At 52.4% G+C, this 13,715-nt stretch overlaps 1 protein-coding gene across 2 annotated transcripts in view; it reads right to left on the bottom strand.

Moving 5' to 3' along the window:
• Nucleotides 1-2,237: 2,237 nt before the first annotated feature.
• Nucleotides 2,238-13,715, bottom strand: part of UBASH3A (ubiquitin associated and SH3 domain containing A) — a 44,084-nt gene continuing 32,606 nt past the window's right edge. The window contains exons 11-15 of one of the 2 annotated variants that reach the window (XM_003823881.5): nucleotides 12,250-12,342; nucleotides 7,313-7,457; nucleotides 6,491-6,597; nucleotides 5,265-5,374; nucleotides 2,238-2,846 (exon numbers count right to left, since the gene is read on the bottom strand). In XM_003823881.5, the coding sequence (XP_003823929.4) occupies nucleotides 2,709-2,846; nucleotides 5,265-5,374; nucleotides 6,491-6,597; nucleotides 7,313-7,457; nucleotides 12,250-12,342 (593 nt within the window). In that variant the 3' untranslated portion in view covers nucleotides 2,238-2,708. The remainder of the gene's footprint in view (nucleotides 2,847-5,264; nucleotides 5,375-6,490; nucleotides 6,598-7,312; nucleotides 7,458-12,249; nucleotides 12,343-13,715) is intronic. The other variant, XM_003823882.5, reaches the window with a different exon arrangement.

The raw sequence follows: 13,715 nt of genomic DNA, 5'->3' as shown, positions 1-13,715 counted from the left end.
CCTTCTGGAGGAACAGAATCACTGAACTGGGGTCCTCTGCCTTGGGGGTGGAATGAGGGTCTGACAGAACCAGAAGCATAGAATATCGAGAAAATGCTATTTCTTGCACACTAGATCTGGAGATCTGGAGATCTGAGTTTCAAACCCATCTCATTCTCCTTGCAAAACCTGTGAGCAGCCCAGCAGGATGAGAGGGGAATTACCTGTGTCTGGCTTTGCCCAGGGTGGGGGACCTGGAAGCTTCACCCCTGAGAAGGTGATTCCAGAGATTCATTACAGACCACCTGAACACGTGACTGTGATTTCAATGCCATACCTTGACTTGGAGCACTTTAATTCATCATCATGATTAGCGAGCGTGGCACTGTGGTATCCAGGAGGGACTTGGACCCAACCACACACTTGCTGAGGAGAAAGAACAACCACCCAGGTGCCCAGCGGTGGGGTGTATTTGTTGCAGGACGTACTGCCCAGCCACCTACATCCCAGTGAATCCTTCTCTTCTCTAGTCGGTATCTGCTGGGATGCATCTAGAACAATCTCCCTGAAGACGTCATTTCGGTGTGGCCTGGACTCGAAGCAGGCCTGTGAGTGGGGTGCATGCTCTGCTCTCTGTGGCTGTGTCAACTTCAAACTTCTTTATGTTTGGACACAGAAAAACTACATCATTAGTGAAATAAAACAAGGGACAGACAGATGCGCCTTTTTCTCAGGAGGTCGTGTTTGATTGACTAAAACAGCAAGGAAACTTTTATTGGGTCTGGCCTCCTGCGCATTCTACACAATGTGGGCCGTTTTTGTCACAGCCCGGGGTGTTCACCATCTTTATTTCTACAAGATCTCCCTTTGTGCTCTGCCCTCCACTTGCCTGGGTGCTCACAGGGGAGGCTGAGGGTGCAGCATGGGTCCTTCCTGCCCTGTCTCTGCATTCACACTATAAAAGGCACTCACAGAGCCACCACCACAGCCCCAAACTGCAATCATGAAATAACACCTGCACTGGATCAGGGGGCTAGAAAAGATGAAAGACTGATGGACTGTCACTACACCGTGCTGGGATCTCTGCCTGCAGCATGAGGCACCACATGTGTGGGCTGTGGGAGCAGGTGTGACCTGTGGGCTGGGGCATGAGACTCCCCACTGGGGAGACCCCATCCCCTGCTGGACCAGCTTCCTCAGCATCACCATCATGGACAGACTCCACTTTGCTCGTGGCCCTTCTTTTGGGGCCCCATTAAATCGGGGGAGCCTACTTCTCCCACTGGCAAAGTCCTCTTCTCTCCTCTACATGATCAGAAACAAGAATAGGAGAAGCCAAAAAAGGCCTGCAAGGGGAGGGTCTCAAATCCCTATGTCTGAGGCCCTGTACGGGCAGCTCCGCTGTGCTTGGAAGGATTGGGGTATGTTATGGCAGGCTACAGGATAACCCCCAAAGATGTTCATGTCCTAATCCCCGGGACCTGGGAATATGCAACTTTATGTGGCAAAAGGGACTTTGCATGTGTGGTTAAGGCTCTTGAGATGAGAATTGATCCTGGGTTATTGGGTGGGCCCAGTGTCAACACAAGGGCCCTTGTAGGAGGGAGGCAGGAGAGTCAGAAGCAGAAGGCGATGTAGCTGTGAAGGCAGAGACTGAGAGAGCTTGGAGGCTGCTACGCTGCTGTACTTGAGGAGGGAGGATGCAGGTGGCCTCTAAAAGTGAGAAAAGGCAAGGATCCTCCCCTGGAGGCTCCAGAAGAAACATAGCCTGCTGAGAAAATACCAACCTCCAGAACCGTAGGAGAGTCAGCGTGTGTGTGTGCATGTGAGCATGTGTGTGCCTGTGTGTGCATGTGTGTTTGTGTGTGTGCATTGCATGTGTATGCCTTTGTGTGCATGTGTGCGAGTGTGTGCATGTGTTTGTGTGCTCATGTGTGCATGTATGCATGCACGCGTTTGTATGTGTATGTGTGTTTGCATGCTTGTGTACCTGCATGTGTGTGCATGTGCGTGTGCATGTGTGTGCGCATGTGTATGTGCACGTGTTTGTGTGTGTGCATGCTCGTGTGTGCCTGTGTCTTTGTATGCATATGTGCATGTGTGTATATGCCTCTGTGTGTGTGTGTGTGTGTGTGTAAAGTTTGTGTTCTTTCCATGACCCCCAGGTTTGTGGTCATTGGTTACAGCAACCACAGAGACGTAGTAACATGAATGTTGACAGCACGGAGCAGCAACCCAGTTTTGATCTGGTCGATGGTTTTCTGGGACCATTTTATTGACTATTACACCTGTTTTAGCCCATGTGGATATGGCTAAAGAGTGATGGACGCAGAAAAAGAAAAAACGATTGGGAATTTAATGATTAGACCATGGAAAATGAAGTGGTTAGATCCTTCGTGTGTGGTGAGTCTTTAATTCCTGGAAGTTAGAGTCCCGGGCAGTTGTGTCCCCAGCTGCAGACACTCGGTGTACATGCTGCAGGGCGGCATCCTCACCCAGCCACCTGCCCCGTGCTCCCCGCAGCTGGGCTGGTGGATGATGGGTCCACAGATAGGAGTTACAAAGGCGAAAGCCGGAGGGAAATATTCCAGAATATAAAAGTGCGTCTTGTGCTTCTACAAATCACATTGGGTGAGACTAAGATGCCTCTGGAAACAGCAGCATCTCCCAGCCTCTGCGCATGGTTTCTGCCTCTCCACTCTGAGGTTATGAGAACATCACCGTGGCTCTCAGTTGCCTGAGATCCAGTTCCTCCAGTTAAATGCTGCGTTCGCCCCGTGGGTCAGGGTCTTCACCGGTGGGTTCACCAACTCCCATTTTCCTTCCTCTTTATTTTCTTCACAGAAGCACATGCCCAGGGAAGGGATCTGGAACAGAGTTTTAAATCACTTGTTAATATCTTATAGCAAGTCCATCAATTTCAGACTAGCCCCAAAGCCAACTGTCAGGCACTCCTCTACTTTGGAGGGTCTGCAACTGCCCAGGCCGGCACTGCCACCATCGAATGGCACCAACATCTGCCCAGGCGGTGCCCCGTGGGGGATGTCCCCTAGCCAGGGGACACTGGGTAATTCCGGAGACATTTCTGATTGTCACAACTGAGGTTGGAGGTGCTGCCGACACCTAGCAGGTAGAGGTCCTACAAGGTGGTACATCCTACAATGAGTAGAACGGCCCCCACCACAAAGGTCTGCAGGCTGAGGTGGAGATTGCCGTCCACCACTTAAGGAGTGACTCATATTCTCATATTCAGCATCACAAAAAGACACAGACATTGAGTTTTCAGACCCAAAAGAAAAGCACAAAGTGAACCTTTACACCTGCATCCCTTCATCTGTGAAATGGATGTGTGGGAACAGAGCTTTGTGGTGAAGCCTTTTTTGTTTTTGTCTTTTCTTTTCTTTCTATCCTTCCTCTTTCTAATGTCTAGAAATTCCTCAGGCAGATGAAATTTACAAAAATGCCAACTGGCAGGGGGGTCTGAGTGAGGCTGGTGTTGACTCTAGGGTGATTCTCTCCTCGTGCTTGTAGAGGCTGTGGGCGGGGGGCGGTGATGGGCTGGCCGGGGAGGGTCCTGAGTGCTCCCTTTCCAGCTGCCCTGATTTGGGGGCCCATCATTTGGTAGAGACTCCTTTGTATTTTCCGATATGCATGAGCAAGTCCAGCTTATTTTGGGGTAGGGGCAGGGGCAGGGTGAACACCACGTGACCAGCATAAGAAAGTCCAGGAGTTTGGAAGTTCAAGATTGGCATCTATGGAAGGGGGTGAAGGGTCCAAGGAGCGGGTGGAGCTTTGGCCACAAAGGCTCATGGGTTTGAGGAACTGTCAGCAGCTGGTGTGTGCAGTGCTGCCACCCTTGGTTACGTGGACCCCCAGGAGCGCCTGGGGCTGGAGGCTTGGTATGTGTATATGGGACTGCGGGAAGTGGGGGCAGGGACAGGAGGGATGCATCAGAGCACATGTGTGGGAGACCCATTTGCAGAAGCAAGAGCAACATTTTGGGAGCAGGTGGTGCCGGGGCTGCCCCGGACAGTCCCCAGGAAAATCCATGCAGACCTCTACCAGTGTGGCCTAGGGGGGTTGAGCTGCCCTATTTGGACAATGCTCACCTGGTGGCTCCAGAATCCAGGGCGCTCGGAAATGTCTGGATCATAATTGGGACACACCACCCTGGAGACATTTTGCAGGGGAAGCATGTTTCTACTCAGGTGCAGAGGAAAATGGAGCAAGAAAGGGAGATTCGGGTGTCTGATGCCTAATTGCTGAGTGACAATGACCCACGGCAGGCATGCTCTTCGTGTGCGTAACCTCTCATCTGGCTGCTGAGGCAGGCGTAGCTAGAGAGCTAAGCCCTCCTGCAGGCACCTGGCTGGTGTCACTGGGCTGGGCCCGGGAGTTGGGCTCCTCTGAAGCCCCCGACCTCTTGGGGGGACTCAGCAACCCCCACTCCTGCCCACAACTTATGGCAAACAAGCTGTGGCCAGTGTGGTCCTGTGGCAGTGCTATGTGAAGAAACCAGGTCAGGGCCTCAAGCACCTCCGATGACAGGCATTGTCTGTGCTGCACGTGCTGCCTGGGCACTGACCAGTGGACTGATGAATTTCATAAAAAGGTCAGGACTGTGGCGAGTCCAGCCTTGAGTAGATCTGCAGGGAAGGGCTGGGACTGGGGTGGGATCTGCACTCCTGAGTTTGCCTGCCTCAATTCACCCATGGACTGGACATCACCCTCTGGCTTTGCTGAGTGATAATCAAGGTTGTCCAAGATGCCACGTGTGCGTTATCCTCTGTTTGTCATTCACAAGGCCCTTGCCAGCACCTGAGCACTCTGGCAGCTACAACCAGCTCAAGCTTCTTCCATGCTGGGTGACTCCAAGGGCAAGAGGATCAAGGGGCTCCTTTTCATCCATCAGCCGCCCTGCCCCAGGTCCCCAGAAGAGGCCAGAATCGAGTCCCACAGTCGTTTCTTCCCTCCTCATCTAAACTGCTTACTCCTTCCTGGACCGTCTGTTTTTCTACGAGAGCTGCAAGGGGTCATGGCATGAGCTGACTGGTAAAAAGTTGGCAAGTGGCCAATGATGATGAGGTTGACTGACCTATCCACCAGCCCCAGCCCGAAGTCACCCTTCGCATAAGAGGTGGTGGGCACAGTCTCCGGAGGCACGTGGATCCTGGTGGCCCTGGGTCAGCCAGACACTTGTTTTCATTCCGAGAAGTGGATGTGATAAACCTGTGTCTTCGGGGTGCTTGATTTTGTGGCCCAAAGAGCCAAGAGTGGGCGCGTACCTTTCTCACGAGTTGGGCAAAATCCCCGCATTCCCGGGGCGGCAGCCCGAGCAGTGGCCGCGTGCAGGAGTCCAGAGTGGAGCCGTGACTCACAATTAGGATGACACCCGCTGTGGAAAACAAGCACACCTCCAGGTCAAAGCAGCCCCAGAGAGCACCTTTTATTAGACTGGGGTCCCCAAAGTGGTGGGGGGCAGAGCTATCTCAGAGTGCCCCGAAGCCTGGCGAGACCCCCGGGCTAGAAGTAGTGTGGCTGGTAACGGCTCAGTGATGCCTGCGTCCCACCCTCGCTCATGGATTCCTCTGCACGCAGCAGCTGCCCACCAGCCTCAGGGAGGCCTAGGAAGTGAGCTGAGCCACCCGCTGTGGTCGCTGGCTGCCTGGGCCCTGTCAGCCACAGACTGGGATGTAGCGGTGGCTGACGCCCAAGCCAGACCTGATTCACTTTAGAAAGGTCAGCTGGTTGTTTTGTCACACGAGCCTGCTACGACTCCTGCTTTAGATACGAACACCTGGAGACCACAGGCTGAGTGGGTCTCCCTCAGGAGACACGCTTGTCCCTGCCAGCTCAGGGGAAGGCGTGGGAAGTCAGCGCTTCTGTGCATGCTTCATCCAGGACAAAGCAACACGGAAGGGTTAGGAGACCCGCGTGATGGGTCAGGGAAGGGGGCGCCACCTGGAAGTTGGTTGTTCTTTCTCTCTGTTCTTTTGTTTCCCAGGAAGCTGACTCAAATCCCTTGGACACAGGTGGTTTGTGCTGACCCTGCTGGCCTGGGTCCCATCAGCACTCAGTCCCAGGATGGGGGGGTCCCAGGGCCTGGGCGGCAGGGGAGTGCGTGTCTGTGCACCCGGTTACTGCCGCAGCAGCAGCAGCAGTGATGAAAACTTTGTTGCTGGAGAATGGTGGGGGCGGGCAGGGGAAGCGGGGGCATTCATAGGTTCAGAAAATCGGCCAATTTCCATCTCAGAGATAATTCCCCTCCCATCAGCACTCAGTCCCAGGATGGGGGGTCCCAGGGCCTGGGCGGCAGGGGAGTATGTGTCTGTGCACCCGGTTACTGCAGCTGCAGCAGCAGTGATGAAAACTTTGTTGCTGGAGAATGGGGGGGGGGGCAGGCAGGAGAAGTAGGGGCATTCATAGGTTCAGAAAATTGGCCAATTTCCATCTCAGAGATAATTCCCCAAGCCCCAGGGGCTGTTCATACTGAGGATGGTGAGGCACTTACTGTCCTGCGGACACGTGTTGACCATTTGCACCACGCTCGCTGTGCACCTGTCCACGTACTCCTGGTAGCTCTCGGCCGGCATGAGGGCGGACATGGGAAACGCGGGCCTGGAAGGATGAGAAGGAGAGGCTGCTGCCCTGGCACTTTCGTAGGGATTAGGAAGGCTCAGCTGCAGTTAGCTGGGGAAGGAGAATGTTCTTCCAGGATGGCTCTGCCTCAAGGCAGGCTCATGGTCAACAGGGAGGCTCCAGTTTTGTGCTGAAAACTGGCAAAGCACTGACAGTCAATCTCCAGCACACATTCTTACTCAACACATGGAGGGCTCTGTGATGGCAGAGTCAGACATGGGTGGAGAATGACAAAGACTCTCTCCTTGACTAAACTGCAGTCCAGCTCCTCTGAACCTTCTTCTCGATGAGGTCTTGACCCTTGGGCTTCTGTGTCTGTTCTTGCAGAGTGAGTTTAGCAAGAACCTCCTACCCTCGACATCTGATCAAGTTCCTTGTCCTCTACCACCCCCCAGGTGATGTCTGATCACCTTGGCCTGCCTTCAGCAAGAGTCCCCATTTAGGTCAGTTTAGCAAGAATGACCCACCTTCTCAGGAATTTTCCATCCACTGACCCCCACCCTGCTCTGTGGCTATAACTCCCCTCTTTTCCTTGTATTAGGAGTTGAGCCCCACCTCTCTCCCCTGCTGCAAAACCCCACTGCAGTGGTCCCTCTTGAATAAAGTCTTTCTTACCATTTTAACAGTGTCATGAAATTTTTCTTTAACAATAACTGGAAAAGCCCCAGTGGCAGAGAACTTTAGAACAGCATACCTGTAATCAGTGTCAATGTTGAAATTTGCCTCTTTCAGCTCTTCCAGGCTCATGAGGGTTGGGGTGGTTTTGCCAGCTTCCCATTTCGTCCATTCAAAGACTCCAGGTTCCACTCGTATCTTGATTTTTTTCTCCAGTTTGAGTTCTGGATTCAACAGAATACAAGTGTTTATCTTCCTCAACATCCACCCTGACTTTGCATAAATAAGTCTCCTTTTAGATCTCAGACCGTCACACACACGTCTAAATCATGCCTTTTAAACAGTGTGATTTTCTTCTTGGCAAATACCGTTCTGTGATTAGGCATAGCTGTGCTATTTCTGAAGTCAAAACTGACGAGCAGTGGGAAGGTATCAGAGGAGTGATGGCCCCCTGTGTGCCAGGAAGGGCCAGAGTCTCCCAAGAGCTGGTGAGTGTCCCAGGCAGCAGGCTCATGCTGGGGCTCACCTGAGCACCCAGCACAGCTCCACCGTGAAACCAGCCCACCGGCTGCATCCTCCAACATGGCAGATCCAATGATCAATGGACAAGATGTGACCCATCACGAAGAATGTTGGCCTCATGAGGCACTTTCCTGATAAACACTTACACAGACGGGGCAAGAGGTGAAGAATGGAAGGAGCCATCTTCTGGAATATTCTGACTCCCTGCAACTCACATTTCCCAAGCATTTCATATTTTGATTAAAGGAAGAGGCATAAAGTAAGGCCATCTCTTTTTGAGTGGAAAAAAAGACCTGAATGTTTTCACTGGGAATGGAGAAGATGTCATTGAACTCAAAGGCTGGACATAAAATCAGTTCCTCAAATGTGTTTTAGGTACATGGAAGGAGCTCTTTCATCAAGCATGCTTAGAAAAGAGGGTTAAAGCAAGTTAATCAGGCCCCCAAGTTCTCCCCAATCAACCAGGCCCCCGAGTCCTCCCCCATCAACCAGGCTCCCGAGTCCTCCCCCACCCAACCAGGCCCCCGAGTCCTCCTCCATCAACCAGGCCCCTGAGTCCTCCCCCATCAACCAGGCCCCCGAGTCCTCCCCCATCAACCGGGCCCCCAAGTCCTCCCTGATTAACCAGGCCCCTGAAATCTCCCCCAAGCTTGTGAAGAGCTCATTTCCATTGTGAACAAATAAGATGAAGGAACAGTGTGAGAGCTTCCCAGACAGGTGTGACCGTGGGTCTCTTTCCTTTGAAGACCTCTTGCAGGCCAGTGTTTTGTGGACTTGGCTGTGAAATGGTTCATGTGGACATTCTCTGACATTGAATTTAAACAAAGTTGAGCACCTTAGCATCTCAGACACCATCTGATAAGCAGGTTGATCATGTCTGAGGCCTTGTAAAGAAGACTGGGTGTCCTTGTTTTTCTGAATTAACAGAGGATTTATAAACCCATGCCCTTTAAACAGGCATCATCATCATCACCATCATCATCATCATCTGCACTTAAAGGTCACTGAGAGATCACATTAAGGATTTTGACATTATTGCTGGCAAAAGACATTTTTGAAAGCTTTTTATATGCAAGTGACCCAAATAATAGAAGTCAGAAAATCCACCAAAAACGAGAATAAGTGTGTTAATGAGGAACCACAAACAATGACAAAAAAAGATAAAATTATGAAAAGTGTTTTTAGTCAGTCGTATTCTTTTATTACAAAGGCTGGCCAAGAGATTCCTTTTTTATTCGTTGTTGTTATCGTGGTGAGAGAGGTTGGGTAGGGAAAGAAAGACGAAGGTTTTCACTAGAAAGGAAACTTGCAGGCTGAGGCAGTAAAAGCCCCAGTGAGAGGAGACTGTTGTTGCTGGCCTGGCAGGCACGGGCGACCTGGGGACTCTCGCACGGCCTGCTAGTGGGCGGCCAGCCAGTGGCAGAAACCAAAGTGATTCTGAAACTTAGTGGAAGAACAGCAGCATCTTAGGTGGTTTCCAACAAAATGCGCTCATTGAGTGGTGGGGTGCAAAGACCAGGGACAGGGGAGAAGAGGGGAAACTGAGGCACAGGCCTATCCCCTCTTGTCGTATATTTGTGTGCATTTCTTGCTTGGTTCACATCTGATGATTATAGGTGTTTGGTTAATTATAAATACATTGATCCTAAACAACCAGGGATGAAATTGCTATATATCAATTTTGCTTTATTCCACCGTAGTTATTAAGAGCCACCCTCACACTGAAGGGTCCCCAGATACTCGGAGACCCTGCCCCTTCACATTTCTGATCTTGCCACCCTCGTCCCTCCCAAAGCGCAGAGCTGGAAAGGCCACGTCCTGTTTCTCAGGCCTTCCTGAAAACACGAAGGCGGGACCTGCTGCTGTGAGCATGGGAACAGGGAGAGGCGGACATCGCGGGACCCTGTCACCTGAGCTGGGGTCATGGCTCTCAAAGATCACAGTCTCCTCCTCTGCGGTCTGTGACTCGGCCCCCAAGTGAAACCCCAAGGGGTGTATGTGGTGTGTGTGGTGTGTGTGTGGGTGTGTGTTGTGTGTGTGGTGTGTGGGTGTGTGTGGGTGTAGGTGGTGTGTGGTGTGTAGTGTGTGGTGTGGTGTGTGGTATGTGTTGTGTGTGGGTGTGTGTGGGGTGTGGGGTGTGTGTGGCACGTGGTGTGTGTGTGGATGTGTGGTGTGTGTCGTGTGTGTGGTGTGTGTATGTGTGTGGTGTGTGTGAGGTGTGTGGTGTGTGTGGTGTGTGTGTTCAGCGTGTTGTATGTTATGTGTGTGGTGTGTGGTGTGTGTGTGTGGTGTGTAGTGTGTATGTGTAGTGTGTGTGGGTGTGTGTGGTGTGTGTGGGTGTGTGTGGTGTGTGGATGTGCATGGTGTGTGTGTGGGTGTGTGTAGTGTGTGTGTGGCGTGTGGTGTGTGTGGATGTGTGTGCTGTGTGGTATGTGTATGTGCATGCCAGCGTTGTGAGGAGAGACAAGGATTGTGGAAGCCTTGCTTGCCCTCGGGTGGAGCTGCCTCTGGCCTCCGGCTACACTGCCGTCAGGCCTTTGGGGATTCGCAAGTCCTTTCGTGGTTTGGTCAAAGAAGCTGACATTGTTCTTTGATCTTCATCTGGCTCATTGAGAGCCCAGAGGTGCCGTGATGCAATCAGCATGGGAACCTCCAAGGCAAAGTGAAGTAAGTCTGCATTTCTGTCTTGTGACCCGAGATGCCGTGCAGAGGGGTGGGGCCCTGTGCCACAGTTGGGTGGGAAATGAAAGGATGAAGCTGCAAGACTGAGGTGGGCAGAAAGTGTCTCGACATTTTCAAGTGTGTGGAAGGTGGATCGTGGATGCTCCATGCTGATACAATGGATTTCTGTGCCTCGTGAAACTAGGACTGGATTATGGGATGGAAAGTTCATGAGAGCACAGGACAGGAATGATGAGACTGAGAGGCTCCGGGGTGGAACCAGGTCCGCTCCTGGCTGGGGCTTCCTGGGCACCTGGATTTGAAGGTGCTCTGAGGGAGCGTCTCTGACGGGGTGGAGGGGATCTGAGGACATGGGAACCGGCAATGCACATGTGTGCATTGAATCCACTGCTGTCCCAACAACTCCTCCTGTGAAGGGCCCGGCCCCTTGTGGCCCCAGCTCTGATGTGGCCCCATGTGCAAGTCCCGGCAAGACCACCATCTGCGGGATGGCTCCTCCATGGCCCCTCTATTCCTGCCCCCCTCCTGCAGGACATGGCTTCCTCCCTGCCTTGAGCATCCATTCCTTCCACCTGGGACTTGTCATTCTAGCCACTGCAGCCCCGCCATGGTGCAGTGCCAAACTCTGCTGTCTCCAAGCAGCCCCCCTCGTGGACCTTAAGCCTCGCTCAGATCACCTCCTTTCTCCTGCACTCACCTCCCCCGTGCTCTGCCTCCTAGCTGACCCAGCTGAAAGTCCATGGGCACGGTCACCCCCTCACTATGCCCTCAAGTCTTCCCGTCCCCTCTGGCTCCACCGTTCTCACAGCTCAACCCTGCCCTTACCTGCATCCCACTCTCCACCTACTCCCGGTCTAAGCTGGAAGAGACCCCCTAGCCCGGCTGATGCATCTCCATTTAAACTCATGCTCACGAACTGTGGGTGGGCTCTGAGTGCTGCCCAGTGGTCATTCTGCATCTCCCAGCCCATGTCCTGGGCCCCTCTGCTTGACAGCCATTCATACCTTCGGCACACCCCAAACTTCCCACAGTCCCTGCCCCCACTTTCCGCTGGTGGCCTGACTTCCTAGGTCTCTGAGAAAGTCGAGGCAAGCCCTGTCCCCCACAGTTGCCCTCCTGCTGCATCTGCGTCTGTGTGCTCTGCCCTCTCCCTTGTCACCATGGAGGCGACATGCCCTCTCGCATGTCACCCATGCTCCTGGCCATGGCCAGTCCCTGCCTGGGGACCGAGATCTTATCCCCCTTCCCAGACAAAGAGGAGCAGGACAGGGTTCAGGATGAAGGCAGAGCCCAGGCCTCTGGGACAAGCTGCTCTCCTATGGGCAGGAACTTTCTTCTTCCCGTAGATGGGAGCTGCAGAAGGGTCTGCCCAGGACTTCCTGACACACATCAGCCCTTGAGGACGCTGGACAGCTCCACTGGCCCAGTGCATTGCCCTGGGAAGGGTCATGCAATTCAGACTTACAAGGAACCGTAGCAGTTCCCAGCTCTCAAGGTTTTCGAATGCCGCTTTCCAGGTGTATTTTAAAAATGCCTAGCTGACGGAGGCCAAAGATAAACGGTATGAGGACAGGCCCTGGCATTTAGCTACACCAGCCCCTACTGGTCTGACGGTCCTGGTATTCCAGACACGCTCATGGACCCAGCATGCCTGCCAGCATCCTTGGAGGGCTGGCTCGTACTTGCCTGATGACTTTGGTGTGGGCATTCATTGCCAGTCATCCAATTCCACCTCCACTCCCTTCCCACTCCCCTTGGAGAATAGCCCCAAGGTCAAGGCAGTAGGAGAGGCTCACCGAGGTTCTCACTGACCTTCCAGGATGAGTTTGGCTGTCTGCACACAGCGGAGGGCTGGGGAGGCAAACACAGAGCTGATTCTGATACCACTGTCCAGTAGCGCGTCCCCTGGAAAATAGTGAAAAAGGCAGAAAATGCCCCTTCATAATTCTAGCCTCTGATGGCAGATGAGCCATGTGCTCCCTGTGGTAGGCAGGGTCCTCAAAGGGCCCCGGGTTTCCACCCCCTCGTGTGACACACCCTGCACAGCCTCCAAGTATGGGTAGAACCCATGACCAGAATGATCTGTTGCTCCTGGGACAATTACATCCTATGGCAGAAGGGAAGGGATCCAAGGTGGGGCTGACAAGTTGGTGAGCCCATTAAAAGCAGTGATTATCTCCAGCCAGTCATGGAAAAAAGTCAGAGAAGTGTGAAGTGAGAAGGATTCAGCAAAACATTCTCCATTGCTGGCTGCAAAGATGGAGGGGACCACATGGCAAGGAATGTGGGCAGCCTCTACTAGGGCTGGGAGCAGCCCCCAGCTAACAGCCAGCAAGGAACAGACCTCAGTCCTCCCACTGCAAGGATCTGAATTTGGCCAACAGCAGAATGAGTCTGGAAGGAGACTTGAGCTCCCAATGAAAACTCAGCCCAGCAGAGACCTTGACTTCAGGCTTTAAGACCTTCAGCAGAGAAGCAGCCTTGTGGGCCTGGGCTTTGGATCTGCACCACTGTGAGCTCAGAAATGGGCGGGGCTTCACATTTGTGGTCGTTTGAGAAAACTCAAGACCCACTGAAGCTCGTGGAAGGAAAAGCCTGTACTCTGCCTTTCCCCCTGTGATATTGGAAGCCCTGCTCTCAGGGAAATATGGGAGTCCCTACAGCACAAAAATTGCACAGCCTGAAAGCTGATGAGCGAGGTTTCAGTGGAGGCTCTTCTGGGTTGAACTGTATCCCCTCCCTTGAAAAACATGTTAGAGTCCTCACCCTTGGTGCCTTAGAATGTGACTCATTTGGAAACAGGATTTTTACAGAGTGATAAGTTAAAATAAGGGTGTGCACCTCAATCAATTAAATTAGGGTGGGCTCTAATCCAGTGTGACAGTGCCCTTCTAAAAGGGGAAATCTGTGCACAGAGACATGCAGAGAAGAGAAGAGGAAGACAGAAAATGTCACCTGCAAGCCAGGGACAGAGGCCTGGGACCACCATCTCCTCCCGACTCAGTGTCCTGGGAGCTCACACTGGGAGTCTGGAATCAGCTGTCGGGGAGTGCAGTATTCTCACCACTGCACTCAGCAAGTGCTATAACTCTATGACTCTAACTCTATAGCTCTATAACTAACTCTATAACTCTATGACTCTATGACTTTATAACTCTATAACTCTAATTCTATAACTCTATGACTCTATAGCTCTATAACTCTATAACTAACTCTATAACTCTATGACTCTATAGCTCTATAACTCTATAACTAACTCTATAACTCTATAACACTAT

The sequence above is a fragment of the Pan paniscus genome, chromosome 22 (assembly GCF_029289425.2).
Source record: "Pan paniscus chromosome 22, NHGRI_mPanPan1-v2.0_pri, whole genome shotgun sequence".
NCBI lineage: Eukaryota > Metazoa > Chordata > Mammalia > Primates > Hominidae > Pan > Pan paniscus.
This window is presented reverse-complemented; position numbering and strand designations above follow the sequence as displayed.